The sequence below is a fragment of the Calypte anna genome, chromosome 18, assembly GCF_003957555.1.
Source record: "Calypte anna isolate BGI_N300 chromosome 18, bCalAnn1_v1.p, whole genome shotgun sequence".
Taxonomy (NCBI): domain Eukaryota; kingdom Metazoa; phylum Chordata; class Aves; order Apodiformes; family Trochilidae; genus Calypte; species Calypte anna.
The window spans coordinates 6,868,030-6,895,001 of record NC_044263.1 but is presented as its reverse complement, the minus strand read 5'-3'; the positions used below and the strand labels follow the sequence as shown (position 1 = coordinate 6,895,001).

The window sequence follows — 26,972 nt, the reverse complement described above, 5'->3', positions numbered from 1 at the left end:
TCACCTACACTTAGGAAAGGTGCAACAGAAAAACAAGCAGGTATGTTCTTGGCCAGTAAATCCAATCCAGTTTCCTCTCCCTCCCACCCAGCTCCTTCTGGAATGTTACAAATAACCAGAGGTCTCTGTCCTGTCCTGTTGCCAGAACATTTCAGACGTGACCTAAGCCAAGTCCATGGGGAGAGAAGCCCAGTTCTCCATCGTGCTGTGGGGTCTCAGCCCATGGTGCAGAGCACTGAAAGCTTTCCTGGAAACCCCAACCTATTTAATTTCCTTCCCCCAGCCCTTATCATCCCCAGCCTGCAAAGGAAAATGTGTGGTTGGTAGAGTTAGGTTGGGATTGATGATCTTCAAGGTCTTTTCTCACCACAAAAAAATGATTATGTGACTCCATACTGCTGCCCACCCCACAAAAAGCCCTTTAGATGGCACCATGGCTCAGCACTCCCTGCATCTCCCTTCCTCTCCCCAAATGTGTCCTGACCTCCATCCAGCCTTGGATTGGCCTTTTGTGGGAGACTGAAAGCCCTGGCACTGCTGGGGTAACTCCCAGAGCCAAGCAAAGAGCACTGATAAGGCTCTTCATGCCACTTTGCCCCTCTTCCCTGCAATGAGTCCTCAGCAGAGGCAGGATTTTTTTCCAGGATCAGCCTTGGCTTTATTTAAGGATTTTTATTTTTTTTTCTTTTTGCATAGGCAAATGTTACATTTTTGGACAGACAAACATTAAAGTGATCAGTCGTATGTGTATGCACGTGCTCACACCCACAGCCTGCACTGCCTTGCTTAGGGTATTTATTGATAGGTGTAAATACAGTGGCCTGGCAGAAGATGTTTTCCATGGTTTCAAGGAGTGCTCTAGAGGAGTCAGGTTGATAAATGCCTTTATCAGCTGTCAGCACTGCCTTGGACTTTTTGTGGCTGACAATATATTGATTAAAACAAAAATAGGGAAGTGCAATGGAATGAGGATGTTTGCTGACCTTCTTCTGATGACAGAAAAGTCATTTTGGGGTGAGACTGTGCCTTGAGCTTCTACAGGGACCTGTTGTTCCGGGCATAGGATCAAAGGAGTTTTTCTCCAGGAAGGACTGCAAGATAGGTAGTAGTTGCCATTTAAAAATGAGGTACATTCCAAAGAAAACTGCTAGGAAAAATTTCAACTAAAAGAAGCAAATTCATAACGCAGGGATTAGTTACAGGTGCACAACTCTAAATCTAGACAATAATTTATGGGCTTGTCTCTTGAAATATTGGTGCTGCTATCAGGAGACAAGAGCACGACTTACACATAATGCCTTTGCCATAGCATTTCCATACTGTAAATGAGACAGATTAAGTTGGCATTACATATTACTTAGCTGTGTACCAATTAGCTAAATAAATGCTATGAATTTCATCATTCACGATGGAAGCTACATAAAAATTGTATAATTACTGCAGTGAGTCAGCTAGTTAACTGGCACTCCTATATGGACGAATTTATTTCAATGCAAGATTAATAGCCTTTTGCTGCTGGTTTACGTGCTTGCCAAAGACCATCCTACAGTGTTGCTAAGCATCATTAATGGATTAAAATAAGGGTTCTGCGTAATTCCTACGGTGTATCTTCAAACAGCAGGTTTAGTTTGTGCCCTAGCCTAGCGCTTATTAGCCCTACGTAACACACGGGTCTGGGAGGCTGCCACGTGTGGAGGAGGTTAATGCAATCCCAGGAACTCTTTCAAAAGCTCACAGGTTTTCTTGTGGATGACCTCGCGGAGTTTCCGCACGCGCCGGACGCTGGAGGTGCCCACGAAGCTGTCTGGCTGCAGGACAGCCATGCCGTTGTGGACATCCCCCATGATGATAAGCTGGCCATCCACTGTGGTCATGTTGGGACAAGGGCAGCTCCAGTCCATGTTCAAAAGAGTGATTTCCAGCGGTTCCCTCCCCAGGAATTTTAATCCCATTTTTTCATCTTTGAGAATTTCCTCCACTGTCACCAGGGCATGTCCCGAGTCTTGGTCTTCGGTCAGCTCCGTTATCCGGCCCAGGATAACAAAGTCACTTTTGCAGAAGCTTGTCACCAGCTTCTGGCGGGGTTTGCAAGCTTTGCAGTGTGTGTTCTTTGGGAAAGGGCACATCTCTTCACAGCCCTCCCGGCTCTCAAAGTTGTTCTCGTTGCCTCCGCACCCACCATAAATGAAGGACTGGCACTGCTTTGTCAAGCTGTTATAGGCCCATCTGGGCTCGTAGGCTTTGCAGTGACCTTGGAGGGCTGGCAGGTTGCAGATGTTGATGGGGCCATTCATGCAGGTTAACATGCAGCTCTCGTAGGTCTCAAAGTGGTTAAGGTTGCTGTTGCAGTTCCCGTAGATGAAAGTAAAGCAGTTGTTTTTCTTCGCATCATAGTACCACCTGGTCTGCTCCTCCCCGCAGTCTTCGCTGTCCGGTTGCTTCAGGCACTCATCCGTTGGAAAATGTGTTTTGTTTTGGGAAGCTTCTTTGGATGTGGGTTCTCCTTTGATGACTGACAAAGGGAAATCAGCCCTGAGAAGGCCACCACTGTTTTTGGCAGTGCAGGTGTAGATGCCAGCGTCTTGGAGCTGAGTGTTGTAGATGACCAGCTGGGCGATGTTGGTGACCACGACGTTCCCTCTGACGTGATTTGGCTTCATAATGACTTTGTCTTTCCCATCCACCTGCTTCTCCCACGTGATTTCTGGCTTGGGTCTCCCTGTAACATCACAGAGGAAGCTGACGGTCTCTCCCACGTAGACTGATTGATGGACGGGGTTGTTCACCAGAGCAGGTGGCAGAATATCAACGACTGTTGTCTCAGAGTAGGCAGTAGTAGGGCGAGCTGTTGTTTCTGGTGGGATAGGGCTGGTGTTTGGCCAGGTGAGATGGTACCTACAGGTGACTACGTTCAGTGTAATGCCTTTGATGCAAGCTTCTGCATCCATGTAGCACTTGTTGTAGTAGGTGAGCCCGTCAGAGGCACAGGTGAAGCTTGGCTCCTTCTCACACCTGTCCTTGCACTTGCAGACAGGTTGTCCATCCCAGATGTCACACTCTGAACCTTGCTGGATGCACATGAAACGGTCACAGGTTGCCTCTTTGGGCATTCCCACTGGTCCTTTTTTCCCCTTGACATCCATGTACCGAGCTGCCACGCAGCTCTTCGTTCCACAGACATTGGGGCAGCACTTCTCAAAGGTCTCACACTCCTGTGGGGAAAGAAAAAGATCAATTGTTACTGGGGACAGAGTAAAGTCCTTTTCAGCAAGAGGTATTAGCTGAGGGAACCTGTTCTGTCACAGATATCTGTGGTTTGAAACTCAGTGTCCCCACTGGCAATGAGTAGAAAAGTCCTGAGAGGTGCCTAAACACACACTGGGGTCTCAGGAGTGCTTCAAGAGAAGACTTCTTTCTCAACAAAGCAAATGTATTTCTGTTTCTTAAGCACTGACCTCATCAGAAATCTTTCCTGGAGTCACATGGACTCCCTGAGTACTGAACCAACAACCCCCCCTTCCATGAAATGCCTGAGGACAAACCCTGAGAAACAAGAGCGGATGGAAAGTCTTATCATATGGCTGTAGGCAGTAATCCTTCTTATTTTGCACACAAGTATGTAAAGTATTATTTGAATTCCCTGAGTCTAACAGCCTACTCTTGGAGGTGAAACTGCCAAGGATTTGTAATTGTTCACATTGTAGAGGAAATAATAGAATATCTCAAAAGTAAGGAAATTCTTGCTCCAAAAATAATTTTTCTATGGTATTGAGAAAAACAAACCCAAAACAGCTCATTATGGCTCCTCTGTCCTATTTTAGTCTTCTTTTCAAATGCAGCATCGCTCTCCTAGTGATTTATTACACTCCATCACAGCTACAGTCAGCTCCAAATTGCAGTTAATTTTAGCAGAAGTCTCATCTCCTGTGCAGAAAAGGTATTTGATATGTGTGATCACAGCTTCTGTGTTGTTACTGATTACTTTCAGGGACCATGACCACTGCTTTCATGTCCCCAACGGGGCACATTTCCACCGGGTCTTAAACATCTACAACCTCCCCAGAATCTCTGGAAGTGAGAACAAAATGGTTTTTTAAGCCACCAAACTAAATAGCTTCCCTTGAGTCCAGCATCCCTTCCTTATTGGGAAAAAGATGACCTAATAACATAACTCTTTCCCCCCTTCCAGCAGCACATTACTGGGTTTCAGAAGCAAAGTTAGAAACCAGAACAAGTAACATTTCAGCTGAGGTCAGGAGTCCTTGGCTGCTTGCAGACCACTCAGACCACACAAGGTCCCAGGACTCTGTGCCACCACCAGGCAAAAGCAAATCTTTTTACCCAGTGGATTCTGGCTTTCAGGTTTTGGCCAGTAACTTATTAAAACAACGTCCTCTGCTGCTGCTTCTGGGGTTTTGTAAGTGTGTTGCTGTTCAGTGCTGCACCTGGTAGCTGAAATAAAGGGGGCTTATTTGGGAATGGGAAAAGCAAAACCAGCACCTTCCTTCAGAACACATGGGACCCATCTGAGCAAATCTCTTTGTTTACTTCATGGCCAGCCTTTTTCTCTGTTTTTCCCACCCCCCACTCCTTTTAGCACTGCAGGAACAGCCTGACTACAGAACATAAACCCAGTGACTTTTTTTCAGCATGGTGCACATTGCTGTCAGCCTGGTTTGGGCTGCAGGAGCTTTGCTGTTGGGCATGATGTAAGAGGCAAGATGAGCAGGTATTTTCAGATGCCAGTTTGAGCTGGCAGTGCTGACAGGTTGAAAAATGAGTTTTAGGGTTTTAAGCTAAGCACATTTTGAGCTGGGAGCATCACAGGGAACATCTGCCTGGTCATTTTACCCATGCCCCTGTTTTGCACTCCAAGCACGCTTTGTGTTTCAAGTGCAGCAAAGGCTGATGATTTACATGTTAAATCAAATTATTTCATACAGAATTCCTCCCAGGAATACAAAGCATTGATGGCCACCAACAACAAAGAGCATGGTGACACTGCTAGAACACTATGGATTGGCCCCAAGGCATGCTGAGTTCTGGAGTATCAAATTCAGACGTTTCTTTCGACAAGAAAGCAAAGAAAAGGAAAACAGAGCGAGAGCTGTACCCACACCAGCAACAGTGACAGCTGCCACACATCTCCCTGCTTAACCCACAGCTCATCAAACCTTTTCTATTTGATATAGGTCGCAGGTCAATTAAATACATGTGCTGCCTGCATCGAGTCCTGCATAACGCTGACACCTTCCCCCCTGCACCAGCGATGCAAAGGAGCCCACCACCCAACACCACCACCCAACCCCACCACCCACGAGAAAAATGCACATCACTCACCAGGTCAGCTTCACACTCTCTCTTGCAGGTGCTCTGGGCATCAACCCAGAGGTTGGGGTTCATGTCATTGGGACATATCCCAGCGTGGGAGTACCGGATGGGAGGTAGAGCTCTCCCTTTCAGGGAGACCTCCAGAAGCAACAGGACACTGCTCTTCCCCAGCAAGATCCACATCCACCGAGTGAACAGCACCAACAACATCTCAGAACTTCTCCAGGGCAATGGCAGTGACCGAGCTGGAGGTAATTCTTGTTTGCTTGGGGTTGGTTTTTTGGGGTCTTTTTGGTAAGCCTGAAATTTTCGAGGAACTCAAATGCACCTGACTTCTGCAAAAACTTCAGCAAGCTCCTTCGCTGCCTCTGTTGAGAGTGCAGTTTGGTCCAGACCTCATTGGATTAAAGGTCCTCAGAAGTTACCCCCTTATTTTAAGCGAAATGCTGATAGTCTGAGCAGAGTTAGCTCTATTTATACCCTGCCTCTGTTAACAAGTCAGAAAAAGTAAACTTGATTTCTTTGACAGGCACACGCTTCCTATGTCCTGGTGGCAGTCAGACAGATTTGTTGCAAGAAAAAAAAGCTGGAAAGAGTTTAAAAGGCTGGAACTGGCACGGTGGGACCCCTGCATGTTTCTGAATGCAGGGAGGCCTTCTTAACCCCTTTAGACCTAAAGTACTTCCCTATGCTAAGAATGGCATTTACTTGTGAAAGAGTACTTGTCTCATAACACGGACCCGCGGGCAGGGGATTTCCCCACGGCAAGGGGCTGCACAATCACTTGCTAAAAGGAACAAGTAATAGGATTGAAGCAATTAAAGCTAGAATATCATATTTTAACAAAGGAAGTAGGGAAGAAATAACTTATTTAAACTTAAGATCGACAAAGCTCTCTGTCTTCAGAACTTCTACCGAAGCTCCTCCTGGCTTTTTTTTTTTCTTCTCTTTGCTGGGGAGATTTCCAGGATGCTGCTTTTAATGCTGCACTCCAGCCCCACCAGCAAGATGTTAAAAGTGTCCCTGAATTCCTCCACATTTCCTGACAGCCAGATCCCATTGTACAGTGCATTGCTGACCCCTTTAACAGCGACAACAAAAAAATAGTAGAAGTTCAACTCTATGGAAACCTGCATAAAGGAATGTACAGCATTTTTGCATTGGGGGGCGCGGGGGAAAATTCAGTCAAGCTGAGTTCCTCGTTCCCTGATTATTACAGCAAGGAGCTGATCCTGCTCATGCTGAACACGTGCCAGAATCCAGAGACAAGTGGCAGAAGTCAGTGTTGCTCAGCACCTTCCAGGATTAGAGCCTCCAGGCTGCCTTCTGGGCTGGCTGGGTTGGATCCTGCAGGGTGCTAAGAGCCTCCTGGGAGGACCAGGTGAGTTTGCATCCCACGTGGGGGTCTGCAGGGCTGGACCAGGAGCTCTGTGCTGTGGGAGGAGGGAAGTTTCATGCACCTGACAGCCCTGTGCACAATCAACCCTTAACTTCACTGAAGTTTTTCTGTTGGGTTTATTAAACCAGAGTTGTTTTTTGTGGCTGAGTTTGGGCCTAATTCTCCTTTGAGAGATGATCGCTGCCAACCAGTGTAACCAGCAGCAAACTGGGCTGCCATGCAAGGAATGGCCCAGGCCATGGAGCTCCTGTTCCTCCCCTGGGGCAAGGCAGCAGAGTGCAGTGACCTGCTGCTGGTTCACCCCCAAAAGGAAAGGAAAGCAACCTGGAGGTGATCTGTGTGCCCTTGGCTGTGGCATTTCTGTGGCAACCCAGGCTCACACAAGAGGCTCTGGCAGTTTTGATTTGTGTGACCGCCTTTCCGATAGGCAGAGTATTTGCATTTCAGATGACGTGTGGAGAGAAGTTGTCCAAATTAGCTATTTATAAGGAGCGAAGTCAGCCGCCAGGCAGCAGCTTGCAGTTGATTTATTCTCTCTGAAACTTTAGAAACCTGCATGACACTTGTACAAAGTGCGGCTGTGCGCAAAATGTTTTATTCAGTACTTGTTTACAAAGACAGGCGCAGCACCCTGTGATGCCTAAAAAAGCCAACCAAAAATGACACATTCCCAAGAGGTACTTAAAATTCTTACAGCTCTATTAACAACAAAATCACATGTATTAGTGGTTCTGTTGACTAAACAAAGACACTTTATATTGTAGAACTGACTACGGCTCTGAACCCAGCTGTGGGAGGGTCTCCAGGAGTGTTGGTACCCTGGGTGCTGGAGGAGCTGCTGGGATGAGTGGGGGGGTCCCACCCCAACAGCTGCTGTATGTGCATGGAGGTTGCCCTCAGCCCGTGGTGCTGCCACCATGGATAAATCCCTGCCATCCTCAGGGTTCTTTTTGGGCTGTTTTACCCATTTCCCTCACTAGGCCAGAGGTGGGGAGCTGGTGCTCTGCAGCTTCTGTCCCACTCCTGAGGCCACAAAACTACCTCCTTGAAGGCTTTGGCCATGCTGAGTGAGTGACCCACCAGTATGGGCCCATCACAGACAGGACCTCCTTCCAAGGAGGAAGGAATAACACTGTCTTGGCTTTTTTCCCCCTTACAGACCAAGGAGCTTCTTGCCCAAAGGCACATTTCAGCTGTGGGGAGTTCTGAAGCATCAGACACTGGTTTGCATCAGACAGATGGAGCAGTCTCCTGCTTCCTGTGTCTTCCTCCATCCAGAGGGATATTCTCCAGGGAGAGGTAAGTCCCATTTAGCTAAGTCCCTCTTTCTGATCAAGGTGTTGATCTTTTGGATGAGCTGGGATGAGCTTTCTCTGGGTTTCAGAGGGACAAACCTGAGCCCTGATGGCACAAGGCACCATCCCAAATCTGTTCCTGCCAAAGGGGACACAGGGTCTCTGGCCACACTGTGCTCTATGGACATTGTTATGATCTTACAACTACACCACAGTCCTGAAAATCCCTCCTAGGATGCCCAGGCTCCTGCTTAGAGCTTTTGATCAAGAATTGCCTTAACTGTTGTTGGTTTTGTAAATTATAATTTCTTTGCCTGTTTTCTTACTCTTCCCAAACTCCTATGGGATATCCCTGCCCTTCCCTGCTGTGCCAAGTGCTGACCCAGTGTTTGGTTTGACTCCTTCAAATCAAGGAGGGAAATAGGATTCTCTGGTGCACAGAAAACTATAATGGTGTTGGGGTTTGTGTTTATTTTTTCTGAAACCACTTTGAAAGGAACAACAAATCATTGATAGTGTTTATTAGGCAAAATGAGCCACCCTCACCTGGAGTTCCTCAGTGGATGGTGGATTGATTTGCTGGTTTTGTTGTGGAAGGGCTCTTGGCAGGAACCCTCACCCTGAGCTGCTGAACCTCCCACCTCCCATCGATCTCTGCCTGGGCAGAGGGATCCATCCCAGTTCGGCTTCTGGTGCTGTCTGGGTCTGCTGCCACCCAGCTGTGTTTTGCCAACACAAGCACACACCAACCCCTCTCCAGGCAGCTCCAGGGTTCATTACTCTGGGCTAGTGGCTTGCTGGCTGTGGCAGGAGGAGCCCTGATGGGAGGGCTGATGGCCGGAGCACCCTTATCCATGTTTGGTGCACCCCTTGCTGGAGGGGCAAGCCCAGGGCTTGCAGGTTGGACCTGTGTGACCCTACTGGACCTCATGTGCCTTTAAGCTTAGCTTAAAGCAAAGTCTCTGGTCCTTGAGGCCTCTCTTCTCCAGGCAGGGCACAGCTCTGATTCCCTGCCTTGTCCCTTCCTCCAAACAGGGCACCAAACCCTGCCAGCACCAAAGATGTGTTCTTCTCCAGCCCAACCACCACCTTTGGTGTCTCCTTCTCAGCGCACAGATGAAAATGTAATGCCTGAGCAGAAAAGTACTTTTTAAAAAGCTCTGTTTCATTTAGAAAGTAATGATGCCTGGACATAAAGCTGATTGCACTCAAAGCCAACAGGCAGACATTTGAGAGGGAACATCACTGCCAGATCCCTTTTGGACCACAGCTGCCAACCGCTTGCCTCAGGCACAGTAACGCTGCTTCCAAACCCACACTGAAATCCAGATGATGCCTCAGGACCTCAGCTTTAGCTTGCTTCAGGCTGCTGAGGGCCAAATCTTCCACTCTGAGTGATGTCCTGCTGCCCGGAACCTCAGCAGGACCTGCTCAGGCACCCGAGTGCCTTTCCCCATCTTCTAGAAGAGTGCGTGGCTCACACTGGCCATGAGGTTGGTCAAACAAGGAGGATTTTTGGCACCATGTGATGCACCTCCAAACATTAAAACACAAAGGCTGTGCTGAGCACGTGCTTTGGAAGCACATGAACAGGGGCAGACCTTGGCTGAGATATGCAATGGTAATGGTGTGCCTGGGTCCTATTTCCAGGGCTACTTCTATGCATAATTAGTGGTGGAAGCATATTTCAGTTTCCCTCCTCAGTTAAGCTTTTTGTCAGGCTTCCCTGTAAGCACCCAAAACTAACTAGGGCTGGTTTTGAGTTCTGCAAGAACCCATCTGAGCAGATAACAGTACAGAGGGGCCCAGGGAACCAGGGGCATACTTAGAGCAGTGATTGCTCACCAAAATGAGCTGCTGTGATGTGCATTCTGCCTGACACGCAGATGCTCAGTAAGCAGAAGCTAATGTAGTTAGACAAAAGGGCTCAGTTTGAGGGGGGAAAAATCAATAATGTCAGGGAGTTTATTACAGGGTTATGGGCCACCTGCTAGAACTCAGCATTAAGGCCTGTGTTAGGCTGTGTTTCAGGGAGAGCTGATGGCTCTGCACTCAGACAAGGCCAGCGCCAGAATTATTATTTTATGTCTTGGCAGATGGCTTCTGCTCAGGGGTTTTATCTTTGAGTGCAGGCATACGACTGATCATCATTTGCTTTCTCTTTCTCTGCTAACGTAAGCTGGGCAGGAAGCAATTGCCTGTTTGATGATGGTTCATTATTGCTTGGTTTATTCTGTCTGAAACAGCACAGCAAGAGGCAAAGAGGGTACAAAGGAAGATAATCAACCAGTTCCCAGTGAGATACAGGGAAAAGCTGGACTCACAGGCTTGCCTTTCACTGGTCCATCTATTTCAGAGGCAAAGCCTTAAATATCCCATAGATAATTTGAGGAGACCATGGTATCTTTGGATCGTCAAGATTGCAAAGGTCAAACACTGGGAATGAGTTCATCCTTACCTTGGAGCAGGAGGGACTGAGCCACTTCCCAAAGTCCCTTCCAGCCCACTTCTCCATCACCTTCAACATGGAGTGAGACCTACTCCATCAGTCAAGCTTTGAGCCAGGGAAAGCTGACACTTGCAATGCAACCTGGAAAGCCAGGAAACAGAAAGCAGAGCCACAGAGGCAGCATTGCAGTTATTGCAGGACCAGCACTTCCCATGTCAGGCCCTCTCATCTCTCCAACTGCAAGGTGTCTGGGCAAGACACTGGGTCACTGCTGGGCCTGGGGAAAGCCACACAGCAGGGACACAGCTGCAGCAGAGAGGCTGGAGCACCTTGCTTTGTTGCAGGTTTTAGTAACTAGTGGTTAGTGTCATGGTTGGCTTGAATAGCAGCACTTCAGGCAACTCTGGCACCAAATCTGTGGTGTGCAAATGGAGACATTCTCATGTCTTGCAGCACTGCTGTGGCTGTATAAGCCACAGCACAAAAACCTCAGTTGTTGTCAATCTTCATTTTTTTTCTTCTTGGTTCCAGCTCAGTCTGAATGAAAGCTCAGAATAAAAGTGAGATGTGGGCCTGGGGCATGCTCAGGCTGAGTGCTTGGCACATCTCTCCCCAATGCTGGTAATGTTTCTCCAGGAACGTGAGTTAATTTAGTTCCACATGTACTGCTGTGGGAATCTAATGAATAGTATTAAAACCATTGCACAGATTCACTTCAGTCTGCAAATGACCCTAATTTAGCCTCCCTTATTTACTTTTAGGCATTTAAAGCTGCAAGGAAATCCCTTGCTGAGGATCACACAGCAATGGCCATGAGAGGCTGGAGCCCCAAGACTCTCCTTCCAACCCCACAGGCACCATTTGCTCATCAGACATCTAATTCAACACAGAAATGCCACATTGCTTTTGTTTGTGATGTGATGCAGCTTACACAAACAGCAAGGTTTTAACCTGCTGTACTAATTTAATTTAAACCCCTCCAGCTGTCATCTTTCTTCCTTGAAACCCCAGAGTTTCTCCTGATTTGTCCTCTAAGCCTTAACTCCCCACAACTTCACCAGGAAGTTCATCTCACCATCACTCCAGGATGGTTCTTTCAGAAAGTTTATGAGCTTTTCAGTGGATCTGGCCTGAGATGAGAGTTTGTGAGATAAAACTGCTGAAGATTTGCCTGCTTTTGTGCTTCACTCTGAGGCTTTACCAAACAACTGAATCTGTCAAAGTTTGGAAGCCCTTTTTGTGGCTGGGAGCCTCTCCAGGAGGTGCAGAGCAGCTCTCAGTGACTGGGCTTTACAGCAGGCAACAAGCACTGGCTTCTCCAGACAACCTGCAAGTCCCAGAGCTCCTCTGAGGGTTTGGTATCCAAAACTTTGCTATAAACAATAGTTAATTTTCACAAAATGGAACTATTTCCATTTCTGCAAACATCATGAAATCCTTTCAGAGTCAATTCTGTCTCCTTGGAATTTAAATCTAAATTAGGACAAAATTCTTTCTAGCTGCAGAGTTATTGCTTTCATTTGTCTTTGCTGGCTGTGAGCAGCCCTGCCTGTTGCACAGCCTGTCCTCTAACTGTGCTCAGGGTGTGACCTCTGCCAGAAGCTGTCCCCTACCTGGTTCTTGACCATATTCACAGCCTAGGTGTGAGCTGTTTCACTTCACCCTGTGGACTCTTACCACCAGATGCAAGGCACTGCATGCTCAGCATTGCTTGACCCAGGTGAGGGCCATCAGAAACAGTAAATCTCATCTGGGCCACTGACACCGTGACTCAAAATGCCCAAGAAAAATTAAATGCAGTTCTGGGCACCAGATCTGAACACAAGAGGTGTTGTTCTAGAAATTCAGTGATGTCTGCAGAGCAGTGATCATCTACTTCCAGTGCTCTTTAGATCAGCCAGCCAATCCTGCCTGTCCTGGCAACGAGATGTTTGTCTCCACTTAATGGCTTTTTTTTTTTTTTTTTTTTTTGTCACTCTTTCTGATTTCAGCTAATTCAACGTACATTTTTATTTTGATCTTTTCTTGTATGCAGAGTGAAGAGTCCACCTTCAGCCTCCATCATAGCAGGGCTCACTGAGATGCAGCCACTTTCTTTTCCATGGCAGGTTTGAAGATAACCAACCCCTGCCTGCCTGATGGGGTGGTGGCTGGCAGAGTGATTTTAGGTAAGGTTTAAGAGATTCACATGGTTTTATCATTTTCCTGTGCCTCCAGGGCCTGTGCATCGGGCTCATTTTGCTATCTAACCAATTGCTAGGATTGTGTTTTAATGACAGACACAGCAGGCTGCCTGTGAGCAGGGAGGTACAAAGGAGAATCATTAGCAGGAGTGTTTCAAACGAGCTCTGTGATGCTCTGATTTTTCTCCGATTGAAGTCAATGGTAAATATTCTGCTGACTTCAAAGAGGAGCGGGGTGAGGTTACAGCCAAACACTCTTGGAAATTCCACCCTGTGCTTGATTTTTCCTGACCCAATGGCCAGTTCAGTCAGCTCTGCTTCCACAAAGGAGCTTTTAGGAGTCCTGTAAAAGCTGCCAGAGTGATTTTAGCCTTGGGTTCACATGGGAGCAGCATGTGAATTGTGGCAAATCTAGAGGACGATTCAGGCCTCCCAAGTTCTGATTTCTCTTTTGCAGATATCTGTCTGGCATTGCGCTTGCTCCCTTCTCATTGACTGTGGGGAAGTTTAGGGCAATGAGATTTCTAATCAGGTACTGCAGCTCGATGGAGTGAACTCCCATGGTGAGACAGAATGCTCTGGTACCCTCACAAAACCTTTGCCTTTGCTGTGCATCAGCCATGAGGATAAGCTGGCCTATGTGCTTGGAAAAGCTTTACATTGTCTTTGCAACCCATGGCATGAGCTGTGACTCTGTCCCTTCCCAACACTAAGAAAATGGTATTGAATTAACTTTTCTTTTGTCTTTCTCTAACAGTAGTTATAAAGCTCTGCATGGTGGAAAATCAGATTTTCCCATGCATTTCCACAAAGTAATTTCTTTTAGGAATCAATTAGATTTGTTGATATGGAGTTGTTACCTACACAAGACCCCTTCCTGGCTCTGCCACTGACTTCTTCTAAGAGCCTGAACCACTTGCTCCCTCCATGCCACAGCTTCCACCTCTCTGAAGGGGACTGTAAAACAAGTGGGTCAAGTGACATCAGTTTGTCTTTTAAACCCCTACTTCTTGCCACTGCTTCAGAAGTGATGGGTGAGTGTGAGGTGTGATTTGCTGCAACCCCAAAACTGTCTGAAAAAATGACAAATGCAAAAATTGCATCTATAGCCATTTCTTCATGTGTCTTAAGCTGCAGCTGAGGCGCACACACACTCTAGCTCACACACCCATATTTTTTTTTAAACTTTGCTGTGGCTGGAAATCTAATACTGTTACTGTTCCAGAACATATACTTGGTTTGTACTGTCTCAGCTCCTTTTTGATTTCTTTGAGGAATCTGGTGTACTAGTGGCCATAGAAAACCAGGTTAGTGCACAGTAGAGGCTTTCATGGCCACTAATCTTGATGACAAAATTATTTGAACAAATACTTTTGTGTCACCAATATATATTATGTAAAACCTTGTGACTTTGATTATGTGTCTATAATACAGATTAGTCTGTTTGGGTGTTTGGTGCTGACCTCCAATAAGCTCCTAAAGTATTAGCAAGAATTTGCAAGTGACAGGCAGGCAGAGGTGCTGTTCTGCTTAATACCATTCTCCAAACTCTGACTATATATGTCTGAAAAGTTTTTGTTGCTTTCCTTAAGACACTGGGTTATTTCTTTCTCTGCTCCCTCCGTCCCAACTGCCTTTGTCCTTCTCTCCACTGCTTTGATGTATCACAAATGCTGGAAGATTTAGCTAACCTTATGGATTAGAGCCAGGAAGACAGCGAGAACAAATTTAGAATAAGAGGCAGAGAATGTACCAGCTGGGAGGTGATGCTGTCAATCTCCATGGAGACCTCTTTAGTTACAGCTTTGCTAATTACTCTGTTGAATTGTACAGTGGTTGGTTGAAAGCCCATCCCAGTCAATGGAGAGTTATTAATTGACCAGCTCTGTCTCAGGACCATGAAGGATGCACAGGGCACAGCCTCAAAGTGTCACTGGTTATGATTTGCATTTATGGATTTCTCCTTGATGACCAAAACACAACCTAAGGAGAGTCCAGACACCTTGATCTGCTCTCCAGTGTGAGCTAAAGAAAAAAGCTGTGCAGACACAAACGTAGAATTTGGCTTAGCAAAACAATATTTTTTTCCTTAGGAATGTAGGTGAACCATCTCCATCATCTTGTTAACAGTTTGTGCACTTCCCACACGAGTCAGGCCCTGTGGGAGATGAACTGGGACAAGATCCACAGAAGCTTTTTGGCTCTGAACACCTAGATAGGACATGGCCACATGCAGGACTTGGGCAACTACTTACATTTGCCCCATGTTGCCAGGATGAGCCTGTTCCATGGTTTAGGAGAGCAAAGTGAGGGAGTACAAACACAGGCAGAGGGAAATGCAGACAGATGCCTAGAGAAAAAGCAAAGGAATCCCCTCCTCTGCTCAGGACATCTCTTTGCTCAGAGAGTGGGAGTGGGCTCATTACTGGGGACCCTCCCCACAGTTGCAACATAAGCAACAACAACCTCAGGGGAGAAGTTTGGATCCACAGCACTGCAGCTCAGGCTTGTCATTACTCGAAGCCAAACTGGCTTTAGGTACTAATCCACTGAACAATTTCCAGTTGTTATCAAAAATCTATTGGACTTCTTAACCACGAGTCCCTGAGCTGATGTACCACCCCCCTCAAATTCCAGTTCTCTGCCTCGTTTGTTACAAAATTATTTATTTGGCCTACAAATAGGAACAGTGTTAAAGTAACAAATGAAAAAAAAAATCAGCTGCACAGCATGCCTCTTTTCCAAAGGATGCTCTAGCACGTCTTTCCCCTGCAGATAACCATTCCCCCAAATATCAACACCATTTTCCAGCCCCCATCAAATTTCACTCCATGCTGCAGGCATGTGCATGTGTGCCTGCTCACACCGCCTAAAAAATCTCTTTTTTAGGCACTCAGCTTTCCCTGAAGCCCCTGTGGGATGTTCAGCAGGGCTGAAAATTCCCTCTGAAAATTCAGGGAAGTTCCAGGTGCCTAAGACTTGTCCTACATCCCAACTCTCTGTGCTGCCAGCAAGATAATTCGTGCCTGGCAATTTGGTGAAAGGAACCATGAGTTAAGGTCAAGAGAAAGATGATCAGTGAGCTCCCTGCAACTTTGCAGTTCACTAGGAGAATTTCTTTCTCTTGTGGGGAACAGAGAAGCTAAAGGAAGGGCTGAGCCACCCTGCCTCAGGTGCTCATCATGCCTGATATGAGAAAGCTGGAAGTTATTGAGTTCAAAGCTTGTTACCTTTATATGCTTTGAACTGTGAGGCCACAATAGGCATCTCCAGAGGTTGATTTGTCTGTGCTGTCCTAGGGATGCCCTGGGAGAAGCTGAGTCAGCCTCTGTGCTGCAGGTTTCTTCCCAAAGGCACAAAGCTAGCACTGGGTGATGCAGGCTCAGCCTTGATAATGTGGGACTTTGAATTTAACCTAATTCACCTACAAAGTCTCACAGGGATTTCCATGAGGCCATCACAAAAAACAATACAACAGTAACTTTGACTTCCTCTCCTCTGCATCCAGTCTTGTATTGAAAAGGTCAAAGTAATTAGTGTAAATTAGTTTGGACCTAGGTGAGTATTTGGCTTGGCTTTTCGTGAGTTCCATCTTTATTCTCCCCCAATCCTAAATATTTCCCCAAGCCTTAATGCCATAACAACTTTAAATCTCTCTCTCTGTGTATATGTACATTAACATTAATGTATACATTAAGTATAATGTTTAAGTATAATTAAACATTAAGTATAATGTTTAAGGTTTGTGACCATTCCTAAATCTTATTTCTGATTTCCTTACACAAGTGCAGGGTTGGTTGAAATTGCCAGAAACACTATTTTGGGGGGGGGGGGGGGGAGGGAACTGGATGTTTCAAATACGTTTGTACAGCTGTATCACCATGTAAGTGGAAATTATGTCTGTAAAAAGATGTTTTATAATAAGCTTAAATGACTGAGAACTTGGATAAAGGAGTTGGGCAATGAAACCTGAAATGCAAAGAGAGTGAAAAACTCCATGAGCCTTTAAAAAAAAAACAAACAAGGAGCAAAGACCAAACAGACAGACCATGGTTTCTCCAAAAAAGGAGAAAAGAGCCAATCCAGAGGTTCAGTCACAGTCGAAAGCTTGCAAAAAGGCAGATATTAAAACTAAAACAATAAAATCTGGAAAGCTTGCTCTGAGGACAAAGAATGGCCCATCTCTCCCTTGTGGTTACTCCAACCAGCAGCAGGATGTCCAAGCATGTCACAGCTAAGAGCTGGATGGCCCAGCAGTGCCTGCAGGCTGTCAGAGCTGCACCCAAGGCTGGTGGAGCACAGGGAGCTCTGAGCACCTGCAAATCACACAGAACACAAAATATCCCCCACACACCCTCTCACTGGGGCTTAGAGCTTGGCATGTTCCTGCTGAAGGACATTTAGGAGGCACATCTGAGAGGCAGAGCAGCTGCTTGGCTTTTGCTCAGCTGATTCCTGAGCTCGGGTGGGATTCCCAGCAGCTCCCAAAGGTGCTGGGATGGCCCTGTGCCCCTGCTGTGCTTGGCAGGGAGATGGGTGCATGGGACAGGCTCCCAGGGACTGCTAAGCATGGGTACAAACCCAGCTGCCATATGGGAAAGGCAAAGGAAAGAACACCACGGGCTTGGCTTGGCTGGGTCTGGGTGTGTGCAACACGAGTGGTGAAAAATGGGGAGGGGGCAATGCCCATGAGGGGCTCTGAGGCTCAGGGCACAAGCAGGAGAGCTCACGGTGGCAGTGGGGAGGTTTGAGTCAAGGGAGCTCACTGCTAATCCTCTTCTACACAGTCTTTCTTGAGGGAGAAAAATCTTATGACTCTGGGGAGAAGTACGTTGTGTAACCAGGCAATGGTGAACCCGAGTTGCATTTAACAGGACTTGGCAGAGGAGTGGGGGAGTAGAATCCTCATCCTGAGAGAGCGTGAGAGAGACCATCCCAGTGCATCCCTCGCTGGCTTCGAGTCCTTAAAAGCCCTGGTGGGGCCTTGGGAGAGGAGCTGGAGTAGAAGAACAAAAACACAAACAAACAAACAAAAAAGAATAAAAGCCCCACAACCCTAAAGAAATCAGCTCACTCTGCAGACTTTTCCTGTGCTTGCTGGTGAAACAGTGCATAATGTCTCCTTGCACTCTGCAAGGCTTTGAAATCCACAGGATCAAAGCCATATGGAGACACTATGGATGTGCTGAGACTAATTTAAAGGCCTTCTGCAATTACAGCGAGAACAGCAAAGCCACATTTTGGTCTCCTCTTGCTGTTCCACCATGACATCTAGTGGCATCGTGCAGTTTTACTGATGAACTAGGATCTGGGTTTTTGTTTTTAGTCCTGCTCTGCACTTGCCTCTTGAATAGCTTTTCCCCATCGGTCTGAGAGATGTTGTGTGTACCTTTCTGAATTTAATAATATAGGATTGCTTAAAGTGTCTACGGTTAGGCTTCCTGGGGTGTGTTGCCGTGTCCCCACATTTCCGTGCCTGATCCTTCTGTTCTAAAACTTTATGCCACAAGTGCTGAAAACAGACAAATAGAAAATGTGATCATTTCCTGAGGATACTTTGCAGAGATGCTGAGGGGTCACTTAGAGAAAGGTCGCACCTCTGTCCCTCACCCTCTCCTGACTGCTTAAAAGGAAGATGATCTTTGTTTTGAAGATTCATTTATATCAAGAGGTACTCAGGAAATGCTAGGATGGTAAATGCTGCAGGTGTAGTCTTTGCATAATTGCCAGAACTGCTATACAGGAACATGTCAGTCTGGAGAGGCTGCAACCCAAATCCTAAATTAAACACTAGGTTTAACACGATGTTGCTAATAAGAAAAGTAAGTAATAAAGGGCAGGCAATGAAAGAAAACAACAAACCCAAACAAACTACAATAGCAACAACAAACCAACAAGCAGTAGAACAGCTCAGTGCTGATTTCTCATTGCTGGCAGACACTGATGCCAAAATAACAACCCTGAAGTTAAAAAAAGAGCCCCTCAAGGAAGACTGCAGGGATTTAATTATGAGCGTGTGTGACACCCCAGAGAGGAACCCTGGGAATCGGGGGTGCCAGGGCTCTTGGTGCCATGGGAATCCAATGGGATTTTGCTCCCAGCCCATGCTTTTGAACCCGGTGATGGTTAAAATCGCCCCGAAGAGGGCAAAGCCGTTTAGATGTGCGTTTTCTGAGCTGGTAATTCCGATTCGCAGCTTTTTGCCTCTTCCCCAGGAGGCGTCTCCTCTCAAGCCTCTCAGCGCTCATGCTGTGTGCTCAGCAAGGCAGCGGGAGAGACCTTCAGAGGAAATGCTTCACTTTTGGTGTTTTCACCCCGTCCCGACCCCAGCACCACCCCAAGGCTTCGGGGTCCGATCCCTCCCAGCCCCCCGGGGCTTTCCCCCCGCCGCCACCCCGCCCCGGCCCTGGGCACAAGATGGCGGCGGCTGTAAGGGTGCCCGGCGGAGCCGAGGGCCGGGGCGGCGGGCGGCGGGGCGGAGAGGGCCCGGCGGAGCGGCGCTGAGGAGGCCGCCCGGACCGCTGTCCCCCCGTGACGGGCTCCGGCGGCCCCACCGCGGCGAGGAGGGGCTGCAGAGGCGGCCGCGGCCGGGGAGAGCCGGGGGGGACACTCTGCCTGGAGGCCGCCGGCCCCGGCATCGGCGATGAGCGGCGCCGCGGAGGCGCGGGAGCTGGAGGAGCGGCTGAGGGAGGCGGCGGCGCTGGGGGACCTGGAGGAGGTGCGGCGGCTGCTGGGAGAGGGGGTGGACATCAACTCCCGCAACGAGATCAATGGATGGTGAGGGGTGCGGCGGGGCCGGGGTCCCAGGGAGCTGCGGGGGGGTTGGTGCGGCCTCCCGGGTGCCCGCGGTAGGCCCCGGGTTGTGTCGGGTCCCGGCTGGGAGGTTGGAACTGCCCGTGGCTTGCACGGGGGGTCTGGGCAAACGTGTGGGACTCGGGGCTCCCCAGAGGAGGCGGGGTACCCCCTCCTTAGACACAGGGGAGAGCGGCTTTGAGGACACAGCTCTCCTCTGCCTTAGTTCTCCTGTTTACCAAAAAGGAAATGCTAATCTCAGGCGGCTTTGAGATTGACTGCTAAAGAGGATCATCATAAAAGGAAGCAACCTTCCTTCCACCTGTCACTGTGTGTTTGCTTGAGGGTGTCTGCCCAAGCTGCTGATGTGCATCCACCAACACAGCTCTTTAGGCGGTGTGAGCAAGGTAAAAAAGGGTCTGGAGAAATAGAATCCTAACTTTATACAAGTGGTGCTATGAAGGAAACTGCCCCCAGTTGTTGTCACTCTACTGGCAGCTCAGGTGAAGGTGAGGAGGAGCTGGGGTGACAGATCCGAGGCTTACAGCACAACTCTTCTGCTTCCTTCCTTGCAGGACCTGTTTGCACTGGGCCTCTAAGCGGAACCATGCTCAGGTGGTGTCCTGCCTGCTGGATGCTGGTGCAGATAAGCAGATCCTCACCTCTAAAGGAGAGCTGGCTGCAGAGCTAACTTCAAAACCAGACATCAGGAAGATTTTGGGAGGTACCATTCCTGTCTTTAAGAGTCATCCAAAATTCTCGGTCGAGAGACTAAAACGTTTCTGGTTTTAGTCAAAGTTTGGCAAAGCTTCGGGTGGGATCATTGAATTTCATTAGATAGCTCCAATTTATAACTGTAATTCATACTTGGGGATACTCTGGTAGGAAGGTGATGTAAACAGAAGGCTTTTTATTCTGCACTGTGTCATCAGGAGACTGAAGAGCAGTGTACTTTGGGAGACATGTCTGTTGCAGTCCTGTTTGTTCCCATCAAATTGAAGCTAGGATGCAGGCTGCAAGTGGAGGATTTCACAGTTGTACAGTTGTCCGACCACAAGAGACCTTAGAAATCCATTCAACGTAGCTGCAGGATTTCAGAAGTTAAGGCTTTTGAGTATTTTGTTATACTGTGACTTGCAGTATGAGAAATTTTTGCCCCATAATCCTATCTTCCTCTTTTTGTATACACAGCAAACCTAGTTAGATGTGACACCCCTGAACACTGCCAGTGTGTATTTCCATCAGCATCTAGGTACTGTGCTCCAGATTAAAAGTTTAAGTGCTTCGCCTTTGGAAATGTTGATCTTCTGTCTTCTGCTAATTGTACTTAAATTGCTCTCTACAATTACATACTTTTACATCAACAGTGTGCAGTTATCTTAAACGAAGCTGCAGCTAAATCATGGCTAGGGTTACAACAGTCACAACTAAGGAATGGCATTGTCTTTGCATGAGCTTTTTGGGGGCAGGGTACTCATCTCTTGGCCCTAGTTCATGGCAAATGATTTGCATTCTGTTTTTAACAACTAAACTGTCAACTGTGTTAATGAACTCTTTTCAAAGTTGCCTTATCTTTCTGTGTTAAACTTTCGTGTGTTTCCTGGGGAATAAAATCAACACTTTTATTCTCCTTAATGGTTTTTATTCTGGGAGTGTAGTGCTGTTGAGCAGAGCTTTCTGAATTGCTTTGACATTAGTATTGCTGTCCTGTAATCCTCAGTCAGGCAAGGATGTAATTTGCTGCAGTACATTTACGCAAGAGAAGAGTTGGCTTGGGCATTACATCAAATAGTCACTTACCCAAAGAAATAATTGGTTGAATTTGTTGGCATGGGTCATAATTAACTATTTATAGCAGTGTTATTAAAAGCATTGTAAAATGAGAGGTAGGGGACTACCAGTCAGTTTCTTGGAAAATACTGGAATAACCTGCTAAAAATGCTTTTTTCCACTGTTAAAAAATGATACATTGTAGAAATTTTTAGATCATGCATTCCTTTTAAAGCTACTTGTTTTACAGGTATTACATGCTTATGAATTACTAGTATAATCCTTTGATTACCTCAGAATATGATGCTGTTTTAAGATACAATAGGAAAACTCTGTTCAAAATGAAAAGGATGTATCCAGTAACAAGGTGGGGCTTTTTCTCTCTCCATCCCCTACCCCTCATCTTTGCACTTCAGTAACAGAGGAGGAAACAGAAAGTCAAGGAGTGAAGGCTTTAAATTTGCCAATTGTTGCCAACTACTTGGCCAACCCACCATTCCCTTACATCTACACTGAAGAAAGCATTCCAGAGGGCTTGGCAGAATCCCAGAATGAAAGTGCTATCATCTCTCCTGCTTCCCAGTGTGAAACCAGTCCTTGTTCATCAGCAACTCAGGTTGAAAGCATTTGCACACCTACTTCATGCAATAGCGAAGATGATTTCCCTGTGCCGGATGCTGCAGGACAGCTGCTCCCCCCCCCAGCTCCAACCATGGCACCAAACCCCCCCCAGCCTGAAGCACCCAACGGCTCTGTGTGCCAGCCCTCCCTGCCCCACCTTGGAGGGCAGGAGGTGACATCCCAGCAGACTGTCCCTCTGCACACTGATGGTTCACCCACTGGGCCTGCGCCAGCGTTTCAGCCCTTGTTCTTTACTGGAACTTTCCCATACAACATGCAAGGTACTGAAGTATCATTTCCCATCCTTTTATTATATTCTGTTCCATGTTCTTGTGATTGGGTGAAACAGGAAGTTAAAGAATCACTCCGCTTTCAGACTCGTGGGCAGAGATGTTGGATTCTTTGGCCAACAGCACCAAGAACATTTTTCTGCTCTAAGTAAAATAACTATCATGCTGTATTTTAAACCTGATAAATACTTGGCTGTGAAGATCAGTCCAAGCAATATAAACATTCAAACTTTGTAACAGACTCTGTAGTATCAAGTATATCTCTGGTGGACTTTGGATGGGTAAGATTTTTAACAGGGTAACCATGCTTCCCCCTCTACTGCTTTCTGTTCTAATGGAAGCTTCTACTAAGTGCTCAGCAATTTCTTAGAGAAAGGACAGGCATTGTATTATAACCCATGAAGTCCAAAGATAATGGCAAATACTTTAGTGTTGGGTCTGAATGGGGGTGTTGTTTTTTCTTCTTTTTTTCTTTTTTCAATCAGAACTTGTGCTTAAGGTCAGAGTCCAGAACCTCAGAGACAACGACTTCATTGAAATTGAACTGGACAGACAAGAACTGACCTATCAAGATCTGCTCAGAGTGAGTTGCTGTGAACTGGGTGTTAATCCAGAACAAGTAGAGAAGATCAGAAAATTACCTAATACACTCGTAAGAAAGGTAAGAATTGGAACTGGAGCTTAATTTGACTTTGCAGACACCAGAGAAGGTATTTCTGTAGACTGGCAAACATTCCTGGCCTTGTTTAAAAAAACAAAACAAAACCAAACCTGACTTAAACTCACAAAATCAAAAAAATATTGGACTTTTCTTAAAAATAGCATCACAATTTAAAAATACTTGTTCAAATAGGCAGAGTATTTCAGCTCCTGAAGCTCATGAAATGTTTACAACTTGACTTTTTTTTAAAAAGATATATAAAAAGCACACTAATGCACTGCTTCTGATACAATTGCCATGTACTGCTTCACTGTTTACTTGCCTAAAAAGAACAAATACTAAGGGGGGAAAAAAAACTACAAATTGCCATGTGAATAATTTAAATGCATGCCATTAACAAACGTTCATTAGCAAATCAACATGCTCTTCTCTTCCAGAAATACCTATTCTGGAGGTCTGTAAATTCAATTAAGTAGTTAAGTGATAAGCACAAATACAGTCAAATCATAATAGGTAAAAATAAGCAGAAAAAAATGTGCAGTTCAGGGGGAGAAAAACAATTGTGCTTTGAAAAAAAGGGTCTAGTGGTTGGATTTTTTTCTTTCATGATCTATTCCTGTTGTCGGGTGTGACCTCCCTGTAAGTTTACTTTTTACTTCCTTTGGATATTATTTTAACTATTTACAAAGTAAGACCAGATGTATTTAGAATTAATGCATAGTTGTGTTCTTTAAAAGGACAAGGATGTTGCCAGACTTCAAGACTTCCAAGAGCTGGAATTAGTTCTCGTGAAAAGTGAGAGCTCTCCTTTCAGAAATGCTGCATCAACTTTGACTGAGACACCATGCTACAACAGCAGAGCATCAAAGCTGACATACTGACTCTTCTAGATACACCTGGAGTATGAAAACCTGATAATTCTATGCTGCTGCCTTTTGAGGCAGTGAATTAAGCACGTGTAAAACCTTAAGTTATTGTTAGGGTTACTATTTTAACTAATAGTTTATCTTTTATATTTAATATCCCCTTTGCTTTTATTTTTTTACTTGAGACTGTATTCAGATAAGGGATACCTCATTTGTCTACTAAAATTATGTGCTTCCAATGTATTTCAGTGAAGTTTTTTGGTTGTATTTGGGAACACAGGGCAGGAAAGACTTTAGTTATTACTACAGAAAGTAAGTTGAGTACTCCCCCTCTTTCAATAGAAAAGAGATTCAGTGTGTATATTATGTATTTTTTAACTTCCTGATTAAGGTAAATGTCAGAGGGCATATGACATACAATGAACAGCTGCTCTCTAAAAACTTAAAACTTGCAGGTCTTTAATCTCTTCTTGCTCCTTCACAAAGACTTTTCCAAGACATATGGTACTGCCTGCTGGGGTCTGCAGTGACTGAAGAAAAACTGTCACTGGGCTGAAAATAAGTGGAGTAAGAATGTCCAGATTTAAGTATGTTTCTTGCCTATATGAGGATATAGTAAATTTAGTGATGACATCTCTCCACAAAAAAATATATGGAAGCCTCTCAATTAATTAAGGAGCTATTTGAGTCACCACACAGGTTAAACTGCCCATTCAAAAGAAACCCTGTATGTTACAGGAGCTTGAGAGAAGGCACCACAAATCTGTGTCCAGGGTTTTCTTTATTTGCTGAATAATGTGAGGAAAATATGCATTACTCACACCAGAAGTCAGTGCTGTTAAGTCAGGTAACTTCTTTATGGCCCACCCTCAAGACTAGGGTGTGTGGTTAGTTTCTGCTGTGTAAGCTGCAGGAGAAGCACAACAGGATACTCTTGAGGCATCATAACTGTAAGGAGCATAACAAGCTCTTGATTAACCATACTAAACTGGAAATACACACCCTTAGCAAATGAATAACCTGTCCCCTTACACACTGCAATCTACTGTCACATCTACATAGTGTAAAAAGCTAAATGAGTACCAAAAGGGCTGAATGCCTCCTTTCAACTGATGCTTTCAATGCTTTCAATTGATTTTTTTGAAAGAAAAACAAACAAAGCAACCCCAAACCTATGACTCTGGTTAAACTATAGACTGCTTAACTTACATTTAAGCAAGTCAGCAGTGAAAACATTTATATCTTTTTATGTGTGGCAAAAGTAATTATAAAGTACTTAAGTTGCAGCATTGCTGGAGTATTAACAGCCTGAAGCTTTTCCCATTAACATGGTATTCTGCAAGTTACACCTTAGGAGGCTTTTTGTTTTCTTTGGGACCAAAACCCACATTGATGACCTTTGCACCAAAAACCTTAATTTGGTATTGGGTGGGTGGAGGGATGAGGGAGGGGGTTTGTTTTTGTTTTCTGGACGTGAGCTGCTTCCCCTCCCCCTACCCCCTTCCCATCTCCCCTTTATGAAGCTGCACTAGAGCAGAGCTTATGCACAGCTGATGCAGTGTTTGTTGTTGATCTGAATTGTAATGTTGACATTCAGACCCAAAATAGCACAATCAACATGTTTTGGTAGGAGCAGCGTGGCTGCTGCCCTGTCTCAGCTTCCTGCAGCACAGCTGCTTCAGCCTTCAAGTGGCTCCTCCAGGCAAGGTTAGTAAGGGCTTGCATGTCAGTATAGAAACCCCTCTGCTACAAGAGATACTCAACTCTGGGTTCAGGATCTCACCAAGTTACTCTAGGCTTAAAATTCTTGCTTAGAACATTCAAAATAATTATAATCTTTTCCTACTTGCTGCATATACATTTTATAGCTTAAACTCTGCTAACTCCCTCTCCCTTCTCAATCCTGGCCCTTCTTCTTTCCAGGAGCTTTGGCTACTTCAAAGCCCAGTTCAACTCTTGGTAAACTCAAGACTGTGAAGTGAAATTTCCTAACTATGGCTTCTTTGTTTTTCTTGTAGGACAGGAAAGGAGTTTTCATTTTAACAACTGTATATTTATCTTTTCAGCACAGCTTGGAGGCTAGTTCAGATTATGTGCAATAACTGTTGGAAAAGCAGTAGTAGTTAAATGGTTCAAAATTTAGAGTATCTGATTTCTTTTCAGTGCTTTTGTTCAGGAAATCAGTGTAAAGACTGCCTCCACTAATGACTAAACATTCAGCTAGAGAAGCAGCTGGTTTAAAAAAAGCTTTATTTGCTCTAGAATCCACCAAGAATAACTGTTAATGTGGCAAGACTAAAACTTTAATCATGATATGACTGTAATAACAGTAAGTCTATGCATTCAGAGAAATATTTTTGTATGTTTTATGCAGTTTGATAAACTCTAAGGCACACTAGTTATGTTAACAGGTTTTTGTTTAAGTTTGTTTGTTTTTCTTTGAACACTAGACCATTGGTATGACAACTGAAACTAAGTTTACAATACTTACCGTTCTTCCAAGGACAACTTTTGCTTGCACTACAAACTTGGACTGAATTGACATTGCTACTCTTCACTTACAATAAAATATCAGTTGTTTCAAGTACTTTTCTTTTTTTCAGAGGGTGGAGGAGGGTATGATACATGGTACTCAAGAGTGGAAAGGATCCTCTTAGAATTTTATCACAACATTGAAAAATCATGGCTCAGTACATTTTTAACACCCAACAGAAGACTTGTAAGGCTCTCAAAACTAGTATGGACAAAGCATGTGGGAGCTGCTGACTTAGATAAGCTATTTCTTTTTGCTTAGCATTCCTAGAGATTATATTTGAGCTCTGAAGATGACAATTTTACCACACATTGATCTGTTGTGGGGACACTCGTTCCAGTCAAATCTGAAGTTAGTCACTAGAAAAGCACTGAATGCTCTGCTTTAGAAAGAAGTCAAAAAGGGACCATGGCTGCCTGCATGTGGCACTGCTGCTTATCAAAACACAGCACTCCATTTCACCAGAGGGACCAACACCTGGGTCCTTTCCTGAAGGTACCTGCACTAACAGAAGATACAAGGCACACCAAGATTAGAAGGACCAAGTTACAAGAGTGCTTTGCTGAACATGACTTCAGTTATGTGTGTGGTCAATTCATCAATACTAATATGAAGGTTAATGCCTTTTTTTTTTTTAAAAAAAAATTTAATTCAATGCTTCACAGACACATCGTTGTCTCTGCAGCTGAGTAATGCACACTGAAGTTTCTTCCAACAAGAACAATTCTCTCTACACTACCGCTTCACCAGAAAGCATAAGGCTTGTCTCTCTTCCCTTGTAA

The 26,972-nt window shown here is 45.5% G+C and overlaps 2 protein-coding genes across 3 annotated transcripts; one reads left to right on the top strand and one right to left on the bottom strand.

The window, feature by feature from the left end:
* Positions 1 to 1,196: 1,196 nt before the first annotated feature.
* On the bottom strand, positions 1,197 to 5,553 carry WFIKKN2 (WAP, follistatin/kazal, immunoglobulin, kunitz and netrin domain containing 2). Of its 2 annotated transcripts, none has more exons than XM_008494474.2 (2): positions 5,341 to 5,553; positions 1,197 to 3,212 (listed from the first exon to the last, which is right to left on the bottom strand). In XM_008494474.2, exons 1-2 carry the CDS (start codon positions 5,539 to 5,541, stop codon positions 1,701 to 1,703), a joined length of 1,713 nt encoding a protein of 570 aa, XP_008492696.1. In that variant the 5' UTR covers positions 5,542 to 5,553; the 3' UTR covers positions 1,197 to 1,700. The 2 variants fall into 2 exon arrangements, with proteins under 2 accessions (XP_008492696.1, XP_030317718.1); XM_030461858.1 differs by lacking the exon at positions 5,341 to 5,553 and adding an exon at positions 3,310 to 3,382.
* Positions 5,554 to 19,234: 13,681 nt separating this feature from the next.
* LOC103529161 (ankyrin repeat domain-containing protein 40) lies at positions 19,235 to 26,235 on the top strand. The gene is made up of 5 exons (XM_030462001.1): positions 19,235 to 19,434; positions 20,025 to 20,173; positions 21,636 to 22,121; positions 22,616 to 22,791; positions 23,529 to 26,235. Exons 1-5 carry the CDS (start codon positions 19,301 to 19,303, stop codon positions 23,670 to 23,672), a joined length of 1,089 nt encoding a protein of 362 aa, XP_030317861.1. The 5' UTR covers positions 19,235 to 19,300; the 3' UTR covers positions 23,673 to 26,235.
* The last annotated feature ends 737 nt before the right edge of the window (positions 26,236 to 26,972 follow it).

Excerpts from the sequence above, each read along its gene's own strand:
- LOC103529161 (XM_030462001.1), top strand. The coding sequence starts at position 19,301 with ATGAGCGGCGCCGCGGAGGCGCGGGAGCTGGAGGAGCGGCTGAGGGAG. Across the intron at positions 20,174-21,635 it reads CATCAGGAAGATTTTGGGAG|TAACAGAGGAGGAAACAGAA; the intron begins GTACCATTCCTG and ends TTTGCACTTCAG. Across the intron at positions 22,122-22,615 it reads TTTCCCATACAACATGCAAG|AACTTGTGCTTAAGGTCAGA; the intron begins GTACTGAAGTAT and ends TTTTTCAATCAG.
- WFIKKN2 (XM_008494474.2), bottom strand. The coding sequence starts at position 5,541 with ATGTTGTTGGTGCTGTTCACTCGGTGGATGTGGATCTTGCTGGGGAAG. Across the intron at positions 3,213-5,340 it reads GAGAGTGTGAAGCTGACCTG|GAGTGTGAGACCTTTGAGAA; the intron begins GTGAGTGATGTG and ends CTTTCCCCACAG.